At 44.1% G+C, this 24,716-nt stretch overlaps 2 protein-coding genes across 3 annotated transcripts in view; both read right to left on the reverse strand.

Annotated features, from left to right (window-relative positions):
- MBTPS1 (membrane bound transcription factor peptidase, site 1) overlaps nucleotides 1–15,325 on the reverse strand; it is a 36,269-nt gene extending 20,944 nt beyond the window's left edge. The window contains exons 1-9 of the mRNA XM_081920272.1: nucleotides 15,144–15,325; nucleotides 11,335–11,870; nucleotides 10,652–10,909; nucleotides 10,320–10,523; nucleotides 9,237–9,347; nucleotides 7,807–7,916; nucleotides 7,339–7,455; nucleotides 5,993–6,060; nucleotides 2,229–2,331 (exon numbers count right to left, since the gene is read on the reverse strand). Of these exons, the coding sequence (XP_081776398.1) occupies nucleotides 2,229–2,331; nucleotides 5,993–6,060; nucleotides 7,339–7,455; nucleotides 7,807–7,916; nucleotides 9,237–9,347; nucleotides 10,320–10,523; nucleotides 10,652–10,909; nucleotides 11,335–11,539 (1,176 nt within the window). The 5' untranslated portion in view covers nucleotides 11,540–11,870; nucleotides 15,144–15,325. The remainder of the gene's footprint in view (nucleotides 1–2,228; nucleotides 2,332–5,992; nucleotides 6,061–7,338; nucleotides 7,456–7,806; nucleotides 7,917–9,236; nucleotides 9,348–10,319; nucleotides 10,524–10,651; nucleotides 10,910–11,334; nucleotides 11,871–15,143) is intronic.
- Nucleotides 15,326–16,869: 1,544 nt separating this feature from the next.
- On the reverse strand, nucleotides 16,870–24,482 carry HSDL1 (hydroxysteroid dehydrogenase like 1). 2 transcript variants are annotated; one of them, XM_081920419.1, is made up of 5 exons: nucleotides 24,366–24,482; nucleotides 21,406–21,639; nucleotides 20,736–21,181; nucleotides 19,167–19,243; nucleotides 16,870–17,167 (listed from the first exon to the last, which is right to left on the reverse strand). In XM_081920419.1, the coding sequence occupies exons 2-5, from the start codon at nucleotides 21,623–21,625 to the stop codon at nucleotides 17,119–17,121; spliced, it is 792 nt and encodes a 263-aa protein (XP_081776545.1). In that variant the 5' UTR covers nucleotides 21,626–21,639; nucleotides 24,366–24,482; the 3' UTR covers nucleotides 16,870–17,118. The 2 variants fall into 2 exon arrangements, with proteins under 2 accessions (XP_081776545.1, XP_081776544.1); XM_081920418.1 differs by having other exon boundaries at nucleotides 19,167–19,394; nucleotides 24,366–24,478.
- Between the last annotated feature and the right edge of the window lie 234 nt (nucleotides 24,483–24,716).

Consider the following 24,716-nt stretch of genomic DNA (forward strand, 5'->3'; position numbering starts at 1 on the left):
ACATCATCATGAGTAAATTTATTCAGTCACAATGCACTGTGTCTCCCAGCATCTTTGCAATATAAAACTTTCCCATAATAATGATGAACAATTTCCTACTTACGAAAAATGGGCCCTAACCATTATTCTGATTATATTGATTTTTTAGGTGAATTTCCTTAATAATAATAATAATAATAATATTTTTTTATTTATACCCCGCCCTCCCCAGCCAAGGCCGGGCTCAGAGCGGCTTACAAGCAATAATAAAAACAAGATGAATGGTTACAACTTAAAAACAAGAATAAAATACAACATTAAAATAATGGAACATTAAAATATTAAAATGTAGCCTCATCGCAGGAGGAGAAGGAAAAGAAAGGGGGGGAGAGAGGGAGGGAGGGAATCAAATTGGCTCCAAGCCAAAGGCCAGGCGGAACAACTCTGTCTTACAGGCCCGGCGGAAAGAAATCAGATCCTGCAGGGCCCTGGTCTCATGAGGCAGAGCGTTCCACCAGGCCGGAGCCAGAGTTGAAAAGGCCCTGGCTCTGGTTGAAGCCAATCTAACTTCCTTAGGGCCTGGGACCACTAGGGTGTTGTTATTTATGGACCTTGAGGCTCTCCGTGGGGCATACCAGGAGAGGCGGTCCCGTAGGTACGAGGGTCCTAGGCCGTGAAGGGCTTTAAAGGTCAAAAGCAGCACCTTAAATCTGACCCTGTACTCCACCGGGAGCCAGTGCAGCTTGAAAAGCACTGGGTGAATATGCTCCCATGGCAGAGACCCCGTGAGGAGCCTCGCTGCAGCATTCTGTACCCGCTGGAGTTTCTGGGACAGCTTCAAGGGCAGCCCCGTATAGAGCGAATTACAGTAGTCAAGCCTGGAGATGACCGTCGCATGGATCACTGTGGCCAGGTCGGGGCGGGAAAGGTAAGGGACCAACTGCTTGATGCGGCGAAGGTGGAAAAATGTCGCCTTGGCTGTTGCTGTAACTTGCGCCTCCATGGAAAGCGAGGCGTCAAGGATTACACCCAAACTCTTAACGGAAGGCAATGGCACTAATTGGGCCCCCGCAAGAGAAGGGAGTTGGTCCCTCATCCCCATGCTATCCCGACCTAGCCATAGGACCTCTGTCTTCGAAGGATTTAGTTTCAATCGGCTCCCACGAAACCATCCAGCCACAGCTTCCAAGCATCTGGTCAGTGTGTTCGGGGCCGAGTCAGTGTGGCCATCCATCAGCAGATAGAGCTGAGTGTCATCAGCATATTGGTGACAGCCCAGCCCAAAGCTCCGGATAATCTGGGCAAGGGGGCGCATAAAGATGTTAAAAAGCATCGGGGAGAGAATTGCGCCCTGCGGTACTCCACACACCAAGGAGTGGCGCGACGACATTTCCCTCCCTAGTGCCACCCTCTGTCCCTGACCAGAGATAAAAGAGCACAACCAGTTACGGGCTATGCCCTGTATCCCCACATCTGCGAGGCGGTGGTCCAGAAGATCATGATCGACCATGTCAAAGGCTGCTGACAAATCTAAAAGGATCAGCAGTCCTGACCCGCCTCGATCCAGTTGTCTACGGAGATCATCTGTTAGGGCAACCAGAGCCGTCTCCGTCCCAAAACCAGGACGGAAACCGGACTGAAATGGATCTAATGCCGATGTTTCCTCCAGAAACCTACCAAGCTGTTCAGCAACTGCTCTCTCGATTACCTTACCCAGGTATGGAAGATTTGAAACTGGGCGGTAATTGGATAGGTCTAAGGGATCTAATGAAGTTTTTTTTAAGAGTGGACACACCACTGCTTCTTTCAGTTCCCCTGGGAATGTCCCTGTGTCAAGGGACAAATTGATAATTTCAACCAGGGGGGTCCGCACAACATCTGGACACTCCCTAATCAGCCAAGACGGGCACGGATCAAGGAGGCAGGTGGTGGGCCTACCAACTTGGAGGAATCTATCCACATCAGTAGGGAGTATCCGATCGAAATGGTCCAACACTGGACCTGAAGTTAATCGAGGGGCCTCCAGTTCAGTCACTGTACCTAAATTGGCAGGGAGGTCATTTAAATTTATAGGCAATCCCAAAGACGCAAGTCAAGGAATAAGAGGAGGCAGGGCTGGAAAATTAGCAAAGCTAAGTAAAAGCCAATCCAGATTGAGTAAGTTCCCACAGCCTTTCCTGTCTTAACCCTGCACCGAACAAGTAGGTCTTGCATGCTTCCCAAAGCTGCTCATGCTTGAAGATGCTTACCCAAGTGGTCATTCCCCTTGATGAGAACCGAGCAATGTTATCTTCAAAGTCAATGCCGCCTACTCCAATCACATCCATCTGGTCAGCAGGATTGTTGAGTGTGCTGAAATTAGTATTGAATTGTTATTTATCACAGCCCTACCTCAGCTTTCGACAAGAAGATGAGAACAAATCTACATAGTTCTGTTCTCCACCCTTTACTTCATCCTCCCAGGTATTTCATGAGACACACACATAAGAAAACAGGCCTTGATCACCTGGTGAGCTTCACAGCTGAGCAGCGATTTCAACCAAGATTTAGAATCAAGGAGTCAGACAAGGTGTAGTAAAGTTAGTAATATTTAGAAAATTATTCTTTGGCCAAGCAAAAGGAGTGAGGCCTTGTGGGAGATTCATCAGCCACAGGGACCCTGGCAGCTGGCCAAAGAGAATTTTGAGAGTGCCCGATTAGAACAAAAAAGAGTGCATGATGCCAGAGCTGTGTGCAAACAGTTTGAGGTGGGAGATCAGGTATGGATTTTAAGACCGTCTCGCCCCCACAAGTTAGATGTGAAATGGCAAGGTCCTGGTGTTGTGGAAGCGAGGCTGAGTCCTGTGCGTTACCTTGTAAGTTGCAAGGAATTGCACCTCACCGCTCGGGAGTATCATGTTAATTCCTTGAAAGAATGTGTTGAACAAAAGATCTCTGTGTTGGCCATTACGCGGAGTCAGGAAGAGGTGCCTGCTTCACCTGTGGATCTTTTAACTGAATACAAACAGGCTGGAAGCATTTCTGATGTCTTGCAGCTGCCGACTTTAAGTGAAACTCAGGCTAAAGAGCTTTATGAGGCACTGCAACCTTATAGCAACATCTTTAGTACCAAGCCTGGTAAGACTCATCTGGCTCAGCATCATTTTGTCACGGGGGACATTCCCCCTATTTCCTCACGTCCTTATCGAGTTGGTGAGGCACATGCGCAGAACATTGAGACTGAATTGAAAGAAATGCTGGAGTTGGGAGTTATAGAACCTAGTAAAAGTGCTTGGGCTTCTCCCATAGTACTGGTTCCGAAACCCGACGGATCCATTCGTTTTTGTGTGGACTATAGGAAAATTAACCTAGTCACTGTTCCTGATGTGTTTCCCTTACCTAGAATTGACACACTGATTGAGAAACTGGGACGGGCGAAATTCATCACAGTCATGGATTTGACAAAAGGGTATTGGCAAATCCCGCTGTCTCCAGAAGCTTCTGAAAAGTCCGCCTTTGTCACTCATGTAGGCTTGTACCAATTTAAAGTGTTACCGTTTGGATTGCGAAATGCTCCTGCAGCTTTCCAACGGCTAATTAATTCTTTGATTCATGACCTGAATGAGTTTCGCTGTGCTTACTTGGATGACCTGGCAATATTTTCTGAGACGTGGCCAGATCACCTTAAACATGTGCAGAGAGTTCTGGCCCGGTTGCAAGAGGCAAATCTGACTGTTAAAATATCCAAATGTCAGTTTGCCCAAGGAGAAGTGGTGTATTTGGGATTCAGAGTGGGGTCGGGAAACATCAAGACCTTAGAGGCCAAGGTGCAGTGCATTCAAGAATGGCCTCGCCCCATTGTAAAAAAGGATGTGCAGTCGTTCATAGGGTTGGTCAATTATTACAGACGCTTTGTCAATCATTTTGCAACCCTAGCTACTCCTCTTACCAATCTGTGTAAGAAATCCCTGCCAGTCAAAGTAAATTGGACTGAGGAGTGTCAGAGGGCTTTTGATTTGTTAAAGCATGCCCTTATGAGCTCCCAAGTCATGCTGGCTCCTGATCAGAGACGTCCGTTTGTAGTGCAGACCGATGCCAGTCAAACGGGGCTAGGAGCAGTTCTGCTCCAAGAAGACGAAGAAGGGAATTGGCGTCCTGTGGTTTACTTAAGTAAAAAGTTGTCCCCTTCTGAACAAAATTATTCAACCATTGAGAAAGAGTGTTTTGCTTTGGTCTGGGCTCTGACCAAACTGCGCCCTTACCTGTGGGGTAACACCTTTGAGGTTCAAACTGACCATTCTCCACTGTGTTGGTTAGAAAGGGTAAAATCATCCAACCAGAAACTACTTAGGTGGGGTATGGCCCTGCAAGATTTTCAGTTTAAAGTCACTCACATTGCAGGGAAGAACAACGTAGTTGCTGATACTTTGTCTAGAATGTACCAATCTGTTCCGTGAGATGTTATTATTGAGTACTGTCTGGAAACTGTGTAAATATCGGATTAAGGGGGTGCTGCTAGTGATGTATGTTTTAAAAGCTGCTGGAGCCCCCTGGACCGGATGACCTACCTCCGTGTGTAAATAATTTTCTTTGATGAAATTATGGGACTTCACCCTCTAATTTCATCTTAGAGGGGAGGGTGTAGTAAAGTTAGTAATATTTAGAAAATTATTCTTTGGCCAAGCAAAAGGAGTGAGGCCTTGTGGGAGATTCATCAGCCACAGGGACCCTGGGAAAGGAGTTGTGTGTCTTTAAAACCTCAGACTAGCTGACTCCTCAGCTGAAAGGTTTATTGGAACCAAGGAGGCCTTGATTTAATGAAAAGAACTAGCACCTGAGTTCGATGGTGTAAACATCCTTTCCTCCAAGGATGCTATCTGTCCTTGAATTGCCTGGGAATGTGGTTCGGGCTAATTTCCACGGAAGGGAGGAACCCTTTGATTTAAAGTTTAAAAGTCCAAATTGGCCCAGCTGTCAAGAGGTAAATTGATTGACCAGCAAGCCGGTCATTGGTGTATTTGAAAATAATCTGAGTCTTATGATTGGCTTGAAAGTTACGACGCAGGGTGCAAATTGTGGATAAAAGATCAAGGAATTGTCTTGTTCTTTGCTCTATGCCTTTGCTCGGCAAACCGCAAAGATGCCAGGCTCTATTGTTCCAGCTTAATAGCCGTCGTTCGCCTTTTGAGATGGAGATCTTCAAAAGTCCTCAACTAACAGCTTCCTAAAGAACTTCAGCTATCCTATTTTGTGTTAGAGCTTGTGAGTATGTAGAGTTAGTTACAATGTACCTTTGTTATTTTGTTATCTGTAACGTTCAAAAGATGTGCCTGCTATCCTAGCATGTTTCTATTGTTATTTTAAAATAAATCTTTTAAGAATGAAACTGTTTTAGCTTGTGTGTCTTTCCGGAGGGAATAGCTAAGTCCTAGCCTTACGCTTGGTTACGCTCTACCGTAGAACTTCTGCCTGCAAGTCTGTGGATACAGCTTGTGGAGTAGGGGGGCAGCCAGGATAACAGATCATAGCCTTCTCCCTGGGTTGTGATTTTGGGCCCCCTGGAACATAGGGAGTGGTGGCAGCCCTACCGGGTCGTGTTTGGTTCTGTTTTGCAAAACGTAATACGCCTCCCAACCTTGCCCTGGGCGTCCTCGTCTGGCTGGATAGCAGAGACAGGAGAAGGGAGGGGCAAGCGGTTGGGGGGTGAGCATTACTACATGGTGGCAGCGGTGGGATGCCGCTACACCTACATTACTACACAAGGACTTATAAAACATATATTATTTATTTTATTAGATTTCTTACCTACCCGTTCCTAAAAGGTCCCAGGATCGGTTGCAACAATAAAATATACAATCATAAAATGTTTCTTAAGCCACTTTGTTAAACCTTACCTGCCTTGCTAAGTACCTGTCATCAGAATGAGCTCTGTTGCCATAGAAACAAACCCATCTTTTTACATTTTTTTCTGAAGGGAAAAGGTGTTATTTTATCTGTGGATGTTACTTTGAAAGAACACATCATTGGCACTTACCCATATAAAGGGCCATCATTTCCAATAGCAGAGACCATGATCACGTTGTTGGCTGTCAGCTCCCATACCTGGAAAATTAAGAAACTTAGATTGCTGAAACATACTAACATGTGATGATGATGATATATCATAATCTTTACAATTCTGAATTACAAACGAATAACCCCCTCCCTGAGAGTCTCAGAAACCAATCAGTAACATACTACTCTAGGTGGTACCTGCTTGTATCTCTCAGGAGATGCTAACAATGAAAACAAAGGAAAACCAGGTTAGACGCCCCTACAGAGGGAGGGGGGGAGAGGGAGAGACCCATTTTGTGACCTAAAATTCAAAGTAACTACACAAATCTACAGAGTTGGAATTAATGAACTCAACAAATGGATACCAGATTGCTGTAAAGGAGTATTGTCAATAACCACATCCTTAAATTTAAATCTTTCCAAAATCTCACTATTGTAACACAAGCTGCCTGGAGGAAATGTGAAATAAATTCCTGCTGTTCCAATTCCACATTGAGGCCCACATACAAATTTATTAGTGCTAACTCAAGCAGCCTTTAAGCCACAGTTCTCACTGACATAATCAACTTCTGTTTAGGCAGCACCACTGAAGGTGGGTAACTCTCTTCCAAAGAAACCTAGAATTTCCACACAGAAAAATGGATGGGATAAACCTCTCTGTGACATGAGAGTTTCCACTGCAGAAAGATCTGTTGTAGTTGGAGGAGGAGCATTTGATCATGTGAAGACCGACCTATTTTGAATATTCCTTAGAGAAAAGCATGGCTGCAAAAATAATAGTGTACGTCCTAAGACCCCATGGGATGCTCCTGCCATTTTTTTTCCTTTTCTGAGCAGCCTCCCAAACCTACCTACAACCCAAAATCTGTTTCAGGGGCTTGGGTGAACCTCTAGGACAGTAAAGGAGGGGGGAGTCTTTTTTATGTGAACAGAAGGAGCCCTTCCATTTGCAGAAGGGCTACTCGGGATTATTCTGCAATGCCTATACAGTTGTACCTTGTTTCGCGTCTGGGATCCGTTCTGGAGCCCCGGCCGCTAGCCGAAAAGGATGCAGGGCAAAGTGCCATGTCTGCGCACGGAGCGGTTTGCGTTTCTGCACATGAGCGAGCTGCAAACCCAGAAGTAACCCGTTCCAGCACTTCTGGGTTTGCCGCGGACGTTCACCAGAATGGACGCTAGACGAGGCTGACATTCACAGAGGTATTACTGTACAGTAATACTTGTAAAGGCACTACAAAATTAACCTGAATGCTTCAAAGGTGCAGGATAAATTTACAAAAGCCACAATCGGATGCTACCCAGGCCTTTCCTCCACTTCACACATACCTTGTCGACAAAGGGATGATCCATGAAGTCGGGACCTCCAATGCTAAGGTTTAATACATCTATCTTCTTCAAGATCGCATAGTTAAAGGCATCCAGAAACCAAGATGTGTACGAGACCTATTTAGGAGGGAAACTCATGTAAAACGCTAAGCACTGTAAGAAAAGAAAAGAAAATTAACAACCCCCCCCCCCAAAAAAAAACCACTTCACAACCCAAAAAATCTCACATAGCTCTTAGCACTCTCAATTATTACTTTATAAAGCCACAATTTTGCTTTTAAAACACAACTCGAGTTAATTGCGTAATAAAAACAAAACCTTATTTGAGAATTGCTGTAGGTGATTTCAAAATATGTCAATCTGAATGTTCTAGATTGAAAGTCTTCAGTAGTTACCAAACTGAACAGCATGCATAATAAAGCATCTTATCTTACAAAACTTGCATTGATGTTATCTGAGGCAGCATACCTGGTTGTTAGTGAAGACTCTAAATATGTGCAGTTCTGAGTCTGGAGCAAATCCCTGGCATTCTCTCATGCTAGCAATCACACCCGCTACAAAAGTCCCATGACCCAGACCTGTTGAACATAAACAATGCTTTAAAATAAAGCTCAAAACGCTACATCGCTTTTACAGATATTTAACACAGCTGCCTCTTCTTTAAAAGACTGGGAAATTCAGGGAGGAAAACCACAAATTCAGTGGTTACTAGACAGGATGGGTAAGTTCTACCTTGCTGTCAGGAGACCGTATGCCCCTGAATACACTGCTGAGAATCACAAGTGAGTGCTGTTGCACTCAGGTCCTATTAGCAGTTGGCCTTTGGTAGAATAGGATGTTGGATTAGATGGGGCTTTGGCCTGATCCAGCAGGCTTCTTCTTATGTGCTTTTGCAGTCTCTCCTCCCTTATAGTTAGATTATAAAGTTCCTCAGAGAAGGGATGCTTCTCATGTTGCCCTGTAAAGCACTCCATACACGGATGCCACAATGAATAATAGACCAGCAATGACCAGCTGTACAATTTTAAATGTGACAAGGAAACCCTTTCTGTATACAATAAGATTAACCCGTCTAGAATATTGTGATCCCAATCCACGGTTTCATAAGCACTCTGATTCCCGTAATGGGGATGAGTTTGAAGAACAGTCCCCAATACGGCTGTGAGCCATTTTATGCACAGGAACGATATGTACATATGTACATGCACCCACATGTACAAAACAGCCTCTAGATCAGGGTTGCTGATTTAGAAGTGGCATGTTTAAATGGCACCTCCAAGTAAGGATTTATATCATGCTCCTACATGCACTTGGGACTTAATTCAACCAAAAGTTGAATTGTTGCAGAAGTACTGCCAGAAGTCAGAGGTGCACGTGCCACATGAAGTGATGTTGAGCTGGAGTAAATTCACAATTTTTACCATGTGCTGCATTTGTAATGGTCGGGTTTAAATGTTTCTTGAATTATAATAACGTACTAGATCACATGCCTCCAAGGCCCGCTTTGATGGCTGGAAAATGACTTAGGCTTTTACAAATAAATGTTTAATAAATGTACAGACACACAGACCTGTCTTCAGAAACCACTTGTATAGCAAAATAAAAGTAACAATGCAGAATCGAATTAAAAACACCAGTACTAATCACAAGCTGCACTGAAGGAACCCCGAGAGCCCTAAAGTAGGAGTGAGAAACATGTGGTCCACCATGTTTGTTGGAGCACTGGGTTGTGCTCTTGGGAATTGTAGTCCAACAACATCTGGAGCTTCTCCCTCCCTGACCTTAAGGAACAGACATTGCATTCTAGCCTTACCTATATAGCACTGTAGCACACAAATGACAATTCATTTGGTGTGGAACAAACCCTAGTAATGAAATAATGAAATAATGAAATTCACCATCATCCAAGGTTCTCTCATTAGTCCAGTTTGTTCTCTCTTTTACATTTTTGAAGTGAGGATGCTTCTCGCTAAGTCCAGTGTCAAAGACAGCCACTTTTACACCAGCACCTATTTACACAGAACCAGATTTATAAAATTTATAAAGATTTATAAAATTACAGATGAGCAAGAGATGTTTCTTTTGTAATCTAAAGAACATATTCCTGAATGCAAATGGATACTAAGAGGTGCATAAATCTTATCCAATGCTTAGTAAAATGTTTTCTCTTCCTAACAGCTAGCAAGTCATACAAAGCTTGCTACATATTTTCATTGAGCCTAAATAATGTACTAAGAACATTTCAGCAGGGTCAAATTTAAAGGGTTTTTATTGCTTTACATTGTAAAAATAAAAAATATCCTTTCCCCCACCCACTTGAGTATTAGCATTCAGGAAAAGATTATCAATATTTATGCAGAGAAGCCACTCAAATGTGATGCAATTGAAAATACGATCTAATGCACTATTTTGACTTTGCTTTCTGAGGTATGTATTACAGCTTGAGTAATTAGCTTTGTCAAAGATAAAAATATTCCCAAAGGAAAGGTCACAAGAACTAGCCTATAGGGACCTAGACATACATTAAGAAACTTATATCCATTTTATATTGTCATGGTTTCCACAAAGGATATATTTATTATTTTTAAAACTTCCATATCATCTGTTTTCCTAGGAACTCAAGTTGGCTAATGAGAAATAACACAAAATATATTATTTCACAACTGCAATTTGGGGAGGATGCTTCAAACCCCTAACCTTGGCCTTCTGAGAGCTGCAGTTCCTAGGGCTCCCTGGAAAGAGGTGATGACTTCTGGACCAGTTCAAGTCAGTGGTATGAATGTGCTACCTTATTAAGGGATACAGATCCTCCGGAAGACTACTTGCAAGGGTATATTTTCTGCTCATAGGAATGTACTTGCTAGTCATTCCCACAACAAAAGCACCACGTCAGAAAAATGAGCTGCACACCGATGTACTCAAGTGAGCAGCCTTATTCTTTCTGTGATCAAGGGTACAAATTTCCATGAATCTAAGAATACCTGTAAAACCCATTTGCCAGAGAACGTCCGCCTGAAGCGTCTGAGCGACTTGCCGGGGTATGGCTCTCAGCAAACGCCTACTTGAGTGCCTGCCTGTTGCGTGCCAAAATCCAGAACCCAACGACAAACTTGCCCTTCTCAGCGGACGAGACGACTGCCATTTCTGTGTCCATCTGGTTTCATTGCAGGGAAATGCTGGATCAGCTAGATATTGGAGAGTTGAAATGTTTTAAAAACTAATCACATTGTCCAAGCAGCAGAATAATAAGGAGATTTAAGTTAATACAATGATCTCCTGCTACTTCACTGGAAGAATGACTGAGCCTACTTACTTTCAGTGTACTTGAGCGAGCGAAATACTTTTCTTTGGGGGGTAACTCGTTTGATATTGGGATGATCTTCAAGTGTCTGCACTCCATCTCTCTGTTTCTCGTTGATTTGGATCACCTCAAAATCACTGGGGTAGTCACTGGCTGGGTTGTTACGGGGTACAATCCTCCAGTTCTCTATGTCACTGCTTTTCAGAGCTCTTGAAATAAATTTGCTTCTGGCTTGGGCTGAGAAGTAACCATTGAAAGCCACAATATACTCTGCAAAGAGACCACCACACATTAGAAAAGACACCTGAATCAGAAGTTGCAAGTATGGCATTTGCAGAGAAAGCTGCGTTATAACCCTTTGTCCCACTTTACAAAAAACAAACTAAAATATCCCAGCTCGCATAACCAAGTACAATACCAAGGCATAACAATAACCAGGATTTAATAATGAGGTTCTCAAAAGGAAGACCCCTGGTTTCAATTTAGCCTGTGGTGATGTAGCACAGATCATGGCACATAACACAGAATTTGAGCAGAGGGATTGGGGTTGGGGAAATTCACAGAAGATAGGAGGACCTGTCCAGACAGCCATCCTTCCCCTGAACTATTGTTTTTATTAAAAAAACGAAGAAAAATACTTTTGGCATTTCCCAGGGACTACAATTAAAACTGGCATAAATGTTAAGTCTCATTACCATGTTCCACTACCGTCGAAGAGAATTCCACTTTCAGTGTAAGACGGGAGCATTCGGAACACAGGTGGCTCTCATGAGAAGAATTCCCTAGTCTGGTCCCCAGATGTTGTTTGCCGCAGAGAAGGATCGCAGTCAGGAACAACCAGGTGTGTGTAAGCCTCATGGTCATAAAGGAATAAGGTTTCATCCTCAAAATTCCATGCATCAAGTTACATGTTGTTTTTCCATGAATCAGTTCCCTCTTTTCTTTTTGGTTTCAGAAAACGGTGCCTTTTTAAGTGCTTTTTAAGTGGATAGTCTTAAGGTTTTGTCCAAGAGAAGCAGAAGTCTTGCCTTCATGGTCTTTACCAGTGAAGCCCAGTAAACAGGCTCATTTCTTTCTGCGTTTTTTCTCCATCTTTGATTAAAGTATCCTGTCACTCAGGATTCAACAGCTGAGTCCTGTACTCCATTTCAGATAGGTGATGTAAGGCCAAAGCAGAATTGCCAAGATCTGTTTTGTTGCTGGGTTGGAGTGGTGTTTTTAGCAATACACCCTGCAAAAATAAACATCCAATTACACAAATGAAATATTTTCTAATTTAATATTTTGACAAACCACAAGGTGGTAATAAAATACGCTGCAATTTCACACTAAAGTGCAAAACATATGCCTGGATTTTACATCAGGTGGCAGCTAACTTTATGTTCCTCTATACAAAAAATAAAATAAAAATCCAACATAGAAAAATAAGTATCAGAGGGAAGGATCCTAGCCTAACCTTCTCCATGGCAGGATAGTTTTCTATATGCAAGCAATCTGCACATCAGCAGCAGCAAATTTATTGTAGTAGCTATTTAAAATGCACACCAAAATTTTCCAATATATGAACAGTAGCTAATACAATATATAATTTTTTTGAGACAACAGAATAAAACCTCATTTAAACTAAAACTGAACTGAGCACACTTTTAAACCTCTCAGAACCTACACTGGTTCTTTCTGTTTGGAGTTCTCTTGCAGCCAAAACATACAGAACTGTTCTATATATAGACTACATATGGGTAAACATCTTCTAGGAGAAAACAGATAATCTCTTGATCAGAGTAGGTTGTTAAACCAGACAAAATATTTCTCAGGTAGGGGCTCACATGACAAAATGGTTCTCCTTGTACACAAATTACATGCAGGCGAGGTGTTTGTGCAGAGAACCATTTTGTCAGGTGAGCTTCCAACTGCAATCTGAAATGGTTTACAACTTTAGTGAGAACAAGACCACAGGGAGATCTGGCAATTAAGAAGCAGAAGGTGGTGGTGGGGGAGAGATATATTGTGTGTGTTCCTTTCATTTCCTTGCCTCGTCTCCTCTTAAGGGCTGCTAAATGCATTATGTTTTTGAGTATATCCGCAAGTTATCCTAAGACCCCAGCATGTTTTCCAACCATACTGAATTTCTGCTTCCCTTCTTTCTCACTCGTACACTGTCATAGCCACAATCACACACACAACAACACCATGCCTGCATGATGTTTATCTCTGAGGAGGAACATCCACTGCTTTCTGCCTCACGCCCTTCAAGAAGGCTGCGTAGGTGTGCTTAGCTGCTTACCAGCACAGGACATTTACAAGGGTTATTTTTTGGAGGGGGTGATTTAGCATTTTAGAACATAACCTTAGCCTTCATACATTCCACAAAAGGGAAATTTGATCAAAGAAAACAAGTAAATGCTGATTAATAGAATTCCATTTCTTGCTGCTGTGCTAAACCTGTGCTGGACTGCACTACTTCAGAAATGCGAATGAGAGGATACCTAGTATCACTGAACCCTCTGCTATGCAATTTTTTTTAGAAAATCTACACAATGAAAATTAGGTCAAAGTGAAGACCCTGCTAAGAAAACAATTTATTACATTTATATGCCATATTTCCTGAAAGGAAGTGGAACAAACACATGGCTCCCCACCATCACCATTTTATCCTCATAATGCCTGTGAAACAGACATCAGGGATAAGAGATGGCAATGGGCTCAACACTACCAAGTGAGTTTTGTGGCTAAGTGAGGGACTGAACCCAGGTCTCTCCATTCCTGGTCTGAAACTTCAACCACTAAACCGCACTAGCTGACAAGCTAGTTTTCTGTGTTGTCAGGTTTGTTTATTTATTGAATATGCTTTCATATTCCCCATCTACCAAAAGCTGCCAGGTCAGGGGAGACACTACCTTAAGGTACTTTTCCTTGATATGCTAGCTTTCTCTATGTGGGGGAGAGGGAGAGAAGAGAAACAGCGCTCTTCCATGATCTCTGCTGAGAGGCTAGCTGCCTTCCAAACTGTCACTTTGCAGCAGCCATTCCACTAGAGTAGACTATATAAACTATTTTCATTCTAGCTCACAGTTACAAGAACTGTAAAAAAAATAATGTCTGATCATGCTTATTTCTTTCTCCCTCCCCATCCCTTTTCACTTGTGCATTGTGACCCTTTTAAATTGCATGCCTGGGGGCAGAAACTATCTTAATATCTATTTCTGTATGCTGCTTTGGAAGCCTTTACTGACAAGAGTGGGCTACAAAAAAGCTTTAAAACATGTAAGCTATAAAGAGGGGAAAGTGTTCCACCTGGTTACCCCCACCCACCCTTGTGCATTAGTGTTATTTATTATTTACTTAAAGCATTTATACCCCAGCCTTTGGCCAAAAAGGCTCTTAGGAGTAGCTTACACAAATCAGTGCCAAAACAGACCCTGCCCTCAGGCTCATAATCTCAAAAAGGCATGGACACACAAGGAAAAAGGAACAGGAGGGAGGAAGTGAAAGCAAACTGTAAGCTCTTAACATTTACAGTTCTGATTAGAGTTCTATAGCTCTGTGTATGCAGATTCTGGCTGTCTAGGTGAAAAGCAACTCCTCACCGAGGAGGAAAGTGGTAGCTCCATCCATCTTGCCCTTGATAAAGAGCAATCTTTCTTTCCTCAGATGCACAGGCTCTCCCACCACCATTACAGATCCAGGAGCAGAGGCGGTGACAATGTCCAGGCTGAGGAGGCAGGGCAACTGACTCACACACGCCTCTGCAGTTATCACTGGGCAGAGGAAAGGGAAAGGACAGCAACGGCCTCCACCTGCCTTGGACTCTGGCTTTGGGCCCTTGAGCTGATTGCGCCAAGCGAATGCGCAGCGAGGACAGGCCCCCACCGGGTCACCTCGGCCCACTCACTCACTTTCTCTCTGCCTCACCTCCCTCACAAGGTGCCTGTGAGGGTGAAGCGGGGGAGAACCATGTACGCCACCTTGGAGGAAAGGTGGGGTGTAACCATCTCCTGTCTGCTCTGTCTGCTTTCTGTGGGCTCAGACACCCCTCGAGACGTCGTCGCCAAACCCCACACGAGAGCCCCCGAGGTGGGCGCCTCTCTCGATGTTGGGGTGCCCCATACCTTGGCGAATCAAGTCGTCGGACCGAAACGTGCCTTCACCCGATTTTGGGTGTGACAGGTCCGAACGCTCTTTTAGAAAATAACAACAACAACAACAACACAATAATAACACTTTTCGGCTTCTGCGAATTCCCAGGCCGCTCAGCGCTAGGAAGTCAATGAGGACGAGGGAGCGGGATGCGCTAAGGAACTGCGCCCGGTGCTGCCCCCCCCCCCAATCCACCCCCTGAAACCAGCGGCGGTCCGGGCTCCGGCTGCTTCCTTCCCCCTGCTCCGTGAGAGGGAGGCCCGGGAAGCGGCCACAGAACGGAGACGCCGCGGCTGCTCCCCCTTCCTCCCCGTCCCTGCGGGCCCGAAGCCCCCCTCCAGCAGCTCCCTCGCCCGCGTCGACCCACCGGCCACCGAAGCTTCCGCAGGGCGCCCCGGGGCGTAGCGGCCTCCCCTGGCAGCCGGGTCCGGAGCTCCGGGTGAGGCGAGTACGGCTCCCGTCCCGCAGCCCCCCGCTAACCCCGCACCAAGCAGCTGGCCTGGGCTGCGGAGAAGAAGCCGCCGTCCATGAACGCGAGCCTGGCGCACGCTGGGACTTGTAGTCTCCGCTGGCCCTCGCTTCGGAGGGCGGGCGGGCGCGATGGACTACATTTCCCAGGAGCCTCTGGGGCTCTAGCGGGCTCGTTTGCGGGTCCAACGGACGGAGGCCTCGTTGGTCCCGTCAAAGAAATCGAAACTGCCCTCTCGGAAGACGTAAACAGAAGTCCTTTGCTCTGACGGCGCCACAAGAAATCTGCGCCTTAAGTGCATGGTGAGATAGGGAGCCTTGCAGGGAGACTCGCGGAGCCCTTGCACTTTTAAATGCGCAAATGGCTAGGCATTATTTGGAAGTTCCGCGAAGCTAAGGGCACGTGCGATGTAATCCTGTGCCCACGTAGTTGGGGAGCTGAAGACATAGGAACTGCACTGAATCAGATCGTTGGTCCACCTAGCTCAGAATTGTGACATTGACAAACAGCCTCTCTCCAGGATTTCAGGCACGGTTCTCTCCCACCCTGCCTGGAAGTGACAGGGATTGATACTCAGACCTTCTGCATGAAAAGCAGTTGTTCTACCACTAAGCTATGGCCCGCGTCAATTAAAGTTTTGCTTAAATAACTCAGCACTTGCTTCTTCATCCTAGAATCCTATGTAAGCCAGTATCTGCAGAACTTGGGAAGGGTCTATTCAGCCAGCAATCTCCATCTTAGAATTTACCGGTAGTCTATAACCTGATCTCATGGCTACAGCATCAGTTTAATTTTCCAATTTCTTGTTTTCCCTCTGCCGCCCAAGCTGCTTCATGTAACATCTTGCCTGATGAGGAGAACCTGAAAGCTTGTCATGTTTTTATGACATTTTGTTTGTTCTGAATACAGGTTTTACCTACCTAGCTATTCATCTTTTAAATGTCACAAACACATTTTCCCACACACTGAATGAAGAGAGGCACCTAAATATATTTGCGGAATTCAATATAATTGAAACATAGTATAATTCAATATTTGAGTTTATAGAGCATCATTTCATGGACAAACAATATATTGTACTATTATTTCTAGCTGGGGAGACCAGTCTTCTCTGGATACAAAAAAGCAGGTGTCTTCATCAGTGCTCACAGCTCCAAACTCAGAGCACTACAAAGCACACTGACAGGAGACCACACAGATAGAAGGAAGTCACTAAAAATCACAGTATCTAGAAAATTGCTTCAGGTGTTCCCAACAAAGCTTCCAGGGAAGAAGTCAAGAATACTCCACTTGAAGAGCAGTACCCAGTTTCAGTGTAGAAAAAGCCTTTGTCTGCCTGGTGCCCTCCAGATGCTTTGGACTATAGCTCCCATCAGTCCTAGTCAGCAGAGCTGTTGCAGTCCAAACCACTTGGAGGGCACCAAGCTATGCACCACATGCCCTCCCTTGCTGCCAGCTCTTAATGGGGGTTCAGTCCCCAAGCATCCTATTCAACTTCTTTAGCATTCAGGGGACCCCAGGATTGCCCACTCATGTCCAAGTCAGAAAGAATAACTCAGTACTATGTAAAAATCAGGACCCCACAGACACCATACAAAAGAATATCAGCTTCCTAACAACAGGGTTCTTTTTTACTGCCTGCGTAACATTCTTGATGGGCCCTGCAATGAGATAGAAGCAAGATGAAGTCTCTTTTAAAAGGTACACATTATCATCATCATCATTATCATTGAAGAAAATCCATCCAATGAGAGTGGGGTTTTGTGGTAACTGTCCAACTAGGCTGCTAGATGTTATTTGTTCTCCAGCTGATATTTTTAATGTAGTTTTTTTCCTCGCAAAATTGCATTTTTTCAAAATGTGCCCAATCGGCTCATTCCCCTAACCCAGAGCCATTCTGGAATGATCTGTGCAAAAAAACCCTGGAAGACAAGAGAGGAAACACAGGTTAGAATTAGCACATAAACGTATTCCTTTGGCAACAAGCAATAACAAGATTAAAATATCAGCATGAAATAAAACCCAAGAAGATCTAACATGAAGAGTCTCCTTCAGACAGTGAATCATCCACATCTCCCATTCCTTCCTTTCAGTTCATAATATAGGAAGCTGCCTTCTATAGAGCCAGACCATTGATCCATCTAGCTTAATACTGTCAACACTGGCTGGCAGTGACTCTCTAGGATCTCTGGCAAGGGACATTCCCAGCCTTGCCCGGAGATTGAACCTGAGACCTTCTGCATGGAAATCACCTGCTCTGCCACTGAGCTATGACTCTTCCCCCCTCCAACTATTAATTCTCTTTAAAAAAAAATTAAGGGATGGAAGTGCAGCAGAAGACACAAATATGCTGGTTTTATACTTTCTTTAAAAAGAACTTTGGGGAAGTTTACTGCTTGAGCACTTCAGCTATAAAAAATGTTAAAACTTAACAAAGCCAACATTTTGCATGGGTTATTGCAGCTAACATGGCGTCCTTGTCTATCCCACCTCCTGTAGGCTACCATAAGTATCGGGTGGTGCACACACCCCTGGTCAAGCGCCTGGCATTACAATGATGACAGGTGACCCTTTTTGCCTGCACCAACAATCTGGTGATTAGCACCACATAAGCCCCTTTGGTCCAGCTATGTTCTACTTACCCTGTACCTGATGTTATATAGGACATCAAATGTGGGCCCAATGGGACCTGGGTGACCTAAGTAAGCCTATGAGCCAGAGGTCCCTCACCTCTCCTGTAAAGCTTTGGACTCTGAAGCACTGTCACATGTTCTGTGAATCTCCCCACCCTGTTGCGCCATCCTTGCATTTGCCAGTACCTTCTGTGGCAAGATTGGTGGCTGAGCATGCGAGGGTCTTCTATATGTGGTGGCACCCCATAGGTGGAACTCATTGCCCTAAGATGTTCAGCTATCTTCCTCTTCATTTGCATTGCAAACTGAAAACTTTCAAGCGCCCATTACTGGTTAACATATTGAGTACTGCCCTTTGTGTTTTTCTTCATTTGCTGCTGCTCCTAGCTTGATGATTTGTGTTTTAATGGTGGGGCATGTGTTGTTTGTATGCTTGCTTTTAGATTTGCAAACTCTTTTGAGCAACTTCCTTTAAGGAGGCGGAAAAGTAGGGTGTAAATGGTTCCAAAGAAATAAAAATGTATGCAGTGCAGTAACTGATGCACTAAGGCAGGTATAGGGAACCTTTAGCCCTCCAGGTGTTTCTGAACTACGGTTCTCATCATTCCAGACTATTGGCCATGTTTGCTGGGGATGATGGGAGATGCAGCTCAGCAATATCGGAAGGTCAAAGGTTCTCCACCCCTGCACTAAGGGAAGAGATGCATTTTCCCACCCACAAGATACTACACAAAGTACCACAGTCTCTGGGTTCAGAGTCAAGACAGCTTCATGAAAGAAAAATATGTTGGCCTGCAACACAGAGAATCATACACAGGTTGCAATGTAAGAACAGCACTTTGCTTTCTGTGCTTCTTTTATTTCTTTTGTTAAGAAAATGAGAATTAAACAAATAAAACTCTATAATAAAATAAACAACACAGCAATAAAATTACGGTAAGCAATTAGGTTTCAAGAGCATTAGCTGACGGTCAACACACACAGGAAGCTGCCTTATACTGAAGCTAGCTCAGTATTGTCTGCACTGACTGGAAGTTTCAGAGGCAAACAGTCTCTCCCAGCTTTATGTGGAGAGGCTGGGGATTAAATTTAGGGACCTTGTGAAGGCAAGGCAGATGTTCTACCACTGAGCTACATCCCTTCTCCAAGATCACGTTCCCCAAGATCATGGGTGAACATTTGCTTCAAACGGCTCATTAAAACCAATCCAGGCTGCATGGTTCAGCCACCAAGTTAAGAAAAGTTAAGAGAAAATGTAACACAGAAGCAGCTGAATTAATGATATTACCTGGATTGAATGGAGGGAGTATCCTGGAGTCCTTCTGGATAGTCCAAGGGTGGCAATAGCCTGGTGCGCGTATTCATCTGCAGAAGGCACAAACAAGCTCTTTTTGGATAACGTGGGGCTGTATTTTGACATTTTGGTGCAGACGAAAGCTGGACATAAGCACTGAACAAAAATGCCTTGGGGAGCATACTCATAATAAAGCGATCGGCTGAAATGGTCCAGGTAAGCCTGTCAAGGTTAAGAGCAGACAATTAAGATTCTCTGGGTTTAACATGGGGAAAAGGTGTGGAGAACAGACATTGGCAGCTTAGACAACCTCTCTTGACCGACGCATGCAAGGCGCAACATAGATGGCTATGGAACAAAGCCTTACCAAATCAGCACCCATCCCCAGCTCTGTATGTCTTGCTGACTGGCCAATTGCAACTTAATAATAACTGCTTTGGCATAGCTTTGCACAACCAAGTACCCTCCAGATGATTTGGACTTCAATTCCCATCAGCTCCAGCAGAAACATCTGAAAGACACCAGATTGGGGAACACTGCTACTGCACATTTAGGCTGCAGTTATCTTGGGAGTCAGTCCCACTGAACTCAAGCAGAGCTTACCATTAAGTAGACATGTACAGAATTGCTCTGTTGGTTCCTTTACGAAATGCACACCAGCGCTTTACCATTCAGCTAACAGAACAATCCTGTACATAGTTCCTCTTTAATAAGTTCCCTTAAATTTCCATGTAAGTGTGTATAGGGTTGCAGCCTCAATTTATAAAGCTGCCTTCACTGGAGCAAAGTAGAACGCTTAAGCCAATACATTCCTGAAGCAGAAAAGCCGCCCTGGCTGCTCCTGAACCCTTTAAATTTTATCCTGCCTTCCATTCCTGTACATCTCTGAGCCGGAGTTGTAGGCATCTAATTCAACCCTGCCAGAGCCTTTGCAGCAAGGATGAGGAATTATCACACTTCAAGGACATGTTCCAGCTGTTTTGAAGGGCGTGCAAAGCAGGGCTACTGCGCGATGGTCTGAGAAGAGGTTTGAGGGCCAGAGAGCTGCATACTTATCCTGGGACCTGAGGTTTCCCACTCCACCTTCAAAAACGTCTAGTTCTCAAAATCCTTATCCACAGAAACAGAAAAAAACATTTCTATGGAGAAAGGATGCATACCTATCTCTTAGAAATAATGATTCTGATAAGATAGGGGTAAGAAGCCTTTCTAGCCTGGCAAGCCAGATTGTTATCTCCCTCCCCCTTTGCAGGCCATGTTTGACAGGTGGGCAGATGCCAAAGGAGCATATTGCCTGCATGGGTCTTCAAGTGCCCTGCACTTTGAACATGCAGTGATCAGCCAATTGCTGGATCTTCAGAAGCCCTGTTCACGGCACAGGGCAAAACAGAGCTTTGAAAGGGACTTTGCAGGCACCATGGTAAAGGGCAGGTGGCTATGGCTTGGCTGAAATGGCCTCATAGGCCAAACAAGGAGACCTTGTGGGCTTGATCAGGGCTGCAGGGCTGGAGGTTCCCCACCTGTCATAAGAGAACACATATATTTTTATATTTTGAAACTCACCTTGGAGGCTGAATATGCCGTCATTCGTGGGGAGGGGTGGTAAGAGGACATAGAAGAAACGTTCACGATAGCGCCTTTCTTTCTCTGAACCATTCCTGGCAACACCATGTGCACCATCATATTAGCTGCTCCAATATTGATGTTGATGAGATCCCAAATTTTATCCTCTGTCAAACTGGCGAAATAATCCGGGTGATCATAGAACACTCCAACGTTATTCACCAAAATGCCAGTCTCTTTGCCTAGCAGGGCCTTCTTGATGGCAGGGTACACCTGGCGGCCCCTGCTGAAATCTGCCACAACTACTTCCGTTTCAACCTTGTAGGAATCCTCAATATCTTTGGCAAGAGCTTCCAACATCTCCTTGTTCCGGCTAATTAAGACAACATTCACCCCGTGGCATGCCAACTCTTTAGCATAGGACTCCCCGATGCCTGAGGTACAACCTGGAGCAGATCGAGAGAGCAACGAAGATCATTTTTAGACTCTGAGACTAAATGCATTCACTTAGTCAACCGATAGTTGTAGAGCGTTTACAAAGGGCTTATGCATTTTTATGTCAGTATGGGGTCTTCCTAAAAAAAATCTCAACAACTTCGCAGGTGTCAGGAATTTTATTTTTTGAAATATGGCAACCCTAGAGAATCTGTGTGCTCCAACTGTCTCTTACCTGTTACAGCAGCCCAGCTTCCATACAGTTTGACTAAATCAGGCCTGCTGACCAGCCGAGGAATGAAATACAACCTGATCAGGCTGTACGTATTGCTTGCAACAGTGAGAGATGTCTTCATTATGTAGAAGGCTCCAATGAAAGCCAATGTCTCTATGACACAGCTGCAGGCCTGCCCAATCTCTCTGAGCAAGAAGGAAAAGCTGTCCACAGCAGCCATGGTAAAACAGATGTCTAGAAGGGAAGAAGCAAAATATGTTTGGAAGGAAGGAAGGAAGTATGTATTTTTTCCATTGCTTCATTTAGCCAAATCATTGACTTCATATTCCAATAGGTCATAAGATGCTAAAAATAAAAATGACCATTTCATTTTGTTTCAGGAAAACCCAAGAGCATCTGCAACATATATCTATTATTCTTCGATAAACATAACATATCCCAGTAGAAGTCAAAGTGGTTGATAACATTCAAAGCACAATGAAACAATAATAAACAACAACAATAATGATAAACCTCTCAAAAACCAACAGCATGGTAAATAATTAAAACAACCAAGTCAAGGTGCAATGCAAATATAAATCTAAAGTTTAAAGGAGGATGAGTATTGGAGGAGGGAAGTCACATGGGTGTATTTTTTACAATTCTTATTCTTTGCTTCTCTTTCTTTTCTTTTTTTGTACTGCTTTTATTTTTTGGGATATTATATGTATTTTTTTGTCAGTGTGAATAAATACTGTTTGTTTGTCTGAAAAAAACAACAACAACCAAGTCAGCTTAAAATACTAGGGAAACCCCACCAAACTCACACAGTCAACCGTCCTGAACAAAACTGCCTTCATCTGTCTTGCAGCACTGCAGAATGGGATGGCTTTACAAAGCTTTGCTTTCAGAAAATGCCGTTCCAAAATCAAGTATGGAGACTCTGGCTCATGTGTTGCTATTTTACTCTTTTCAATGAGACTTCCACAAAGAGCTTATTACTCCATTGCCATTATCATCTCACTGATTTTTATTAGGCCAAATTTTATGCAGCCTTCCTCCTTACAGTCTCAGACAATCTGGCAACAGCAAATTCGGCAAACACAGCCAATACCAATAGTGATGCTGACAATAATGAACTAGATGGACCAACAGTCTGACTCAGTGTAAGGCAGTTTTCTATGTTTCCTTGTAACCCCTGCAGGCCATTTTAAAAGGTGAATGGGGCCCCACCTGACAATCACCTGACAACATGCAAAATAATAAAGTCAAGAACCAATGAATAACAAGAATAATGAATTAGTAAGGTTGGATATTGTCACGGCTAAAAATTGGCTGCTGTTTCTTTAATGCTAAAATAACTAAGTCAGCATGAGTCAGCTGCCTACAATGCAATCTTTCACCAAATTGTACTTATGGCACTGTGGGTTAAACCACAGAGCCTAGTACTTGCCGATCAGAAGGTCTGAGGTTCAAAATCCAAGTGACAGGGTGAGCTCCCGTTGCTCGGTCCCTGCTCCTGCCAACCTAGCAGTTTGAAAGTACGTCAAAGTGCAAGTAGATAAATAGGTATTGCTCCAGCGGGAAGGTAAACGGCATTTCCGTGCGCTGTTCTGATTTGCCAGAAGCGGCTTAGTCATGCTGGCCACATGACCCGGAAGCTGTATGCCAGCTCCCTTGGGCAATAAAGCGAGATGAGCGCCACAACCCCAGAATCGGTCACGACTGGACCTAATGGTCAGGGGTCCCTTTTCCTTTTTACAGTCATACCTCATGTTACATTTGCTTCAGGTTAAGCGTTTTCAGGTTGTGTCCCAGGGCGACCCGGAAGTACCGGAAAGGGTTACTTCCGAGTTTCACCGCTCACGCATGCGCAGACGCACAAAATGACGTCACACGCATGCGCAGAAGTGGCGAATCACTACCCGCGCACGTGCAGGTTGCATTCTGCTCATGTTGTGAACGGGCCTCCGGAACAGATCCCATTGGCAACCAGAGGTACCACTGTATATAGAGTGGTCAATGTTAGTGTCAGGTGTGGGTTGCTTAGATGGATGGTAGGTTGGATGGATGTGTTTGGTGTGTGTAAAAAGCTGTCGGTCGTGGTTGGAGAAGAAGACTTTTTAAGAATAAAAGCAGCAATACTCTACAAGAATACTCTTTCTCAAAGACTCTTGTGCCAACTAAGGTCTGAGGACTAGGCAAAGGAGTAAAAAGGAGGTCAGAACCTTTTTTTTTTTACAAACACCGACAGATATTATCATTATTATTAACACCACCACCAACAATCTGGTGCCCCCCCAGATGTTTTGGACTACCACATCAGCCCCAGCCAGTATGAAGGGAGTTGTAGTTCAAAGCATCTGGAGGGTACCAGGTTAACAAATATTGTAAAGCCATTTCAGTCTATCCTCTATGCATTTGTCCCTGACCCTTCTGCACCCTTCTTCCATTTTTCTGCAGCCAAAATCATAACCTAACCTACTTAGGAGTAACCACCACTGACTTCACTTTTACTTAATTCTGAGCAGGCAGAATTAAGCAGATTAAGCCTAAGCTTAACCCATTTTTCATAGAACTTGAAATGCCAGACAATTTTCGTGTGTGTGGATTTGCATCATGATCGGATGCATATTTACTCAGAAGTAAGCCACACTAACGGAGTTTTGGTTCCATGTAACTGAGGGTACAATTTGCACCCTTGGGTGAAACAATAAAGAGAGAGGTCTCTGCTGTTCCAGAAATGATCTGTCAACTTTAAATTCCTAATAATTCCAAATATCAGTTCTGCTCTTTAGAGCAGAGAACAAAATAACATTATTAAAGTATGATATTGTTGATTCCCAACCCTCCAACCCCTTCTGACCTTTGAGCTTTTGCTTCTGAGTAATACTATAAATGTTTTACAAAAAAAACCACCAACCATTGTCTTTAAAAAACAAGTAAATCAAATCAAACCCGTTTTGCCATATTTCATTTACCTGTTCGTTTATACACCCTGCGATGTTTCGGCGCTGCTGTCTTGCTTAATGACCTGACTTTAGTTCAGTTGGAAGGAAACCTTCCAGTTCTCAGTTCCACCCGACCCTGCGGCTATGAGGAAAATCTGGGGAGCGGATTTTCAAAATCGCTTGGCAAATAGGCTGTTCACAAACCTGTCAAGTCGCGATCCAGTTTCCACGTTTTTGTATTGCCAGCTTTAGAAGATCAAAAGCCCTTCGTCCGCCCGCACAAGGGAAGGGTCCTGAACGCGCTGTAAAAACGAGCAGCGCAGAAAATGCTGTGTTACTTCTGTTCCTTGCATGGATACCTCGCTTGTACATAAACTTGGT

The sequence above is a fragment of the Podarcis melisellensis genome, assembly GCF_964234715.1.
Source record: "Podarcis melisellensis genome assembly, chromosome: 8".
NCBI classification, from domain to species: domain Eukaryota; kingdom Metazoa; phylum Chordata; class Lepidosauria; order Squamata; family Lacertidae; genus Podarcis; species Podarcis melisellensis.

What these genes read in the sequence shown, in the direction of transcription:
- HSDL1 (XM_081920418.1), bottom strand. Translation starts at nt 21,625, where the DNA reads ATGGCTGCTGTGGACAGCTTTTCCTTCTTGCTCAGAGAGATTGGGCAG. An exon ending in AAGCTGGGCTGCTGTAACAG is followed by an intron (nt 21,182 to 21,405) that starts GTAAGAGACAGT and finishes GATCTGCTCCAG; the next exon opens with GTTGTACCTCAGGCATCGGG. An exon ending in ACTCCCTCCATTCAATCCAG is followed by an intron (nt 17,168 to 19,166) that starts GTAATATCATTA and finishes CTTGTCTTCCAG; the next exon opens with GGTTTTTTTGCACAGATCAT.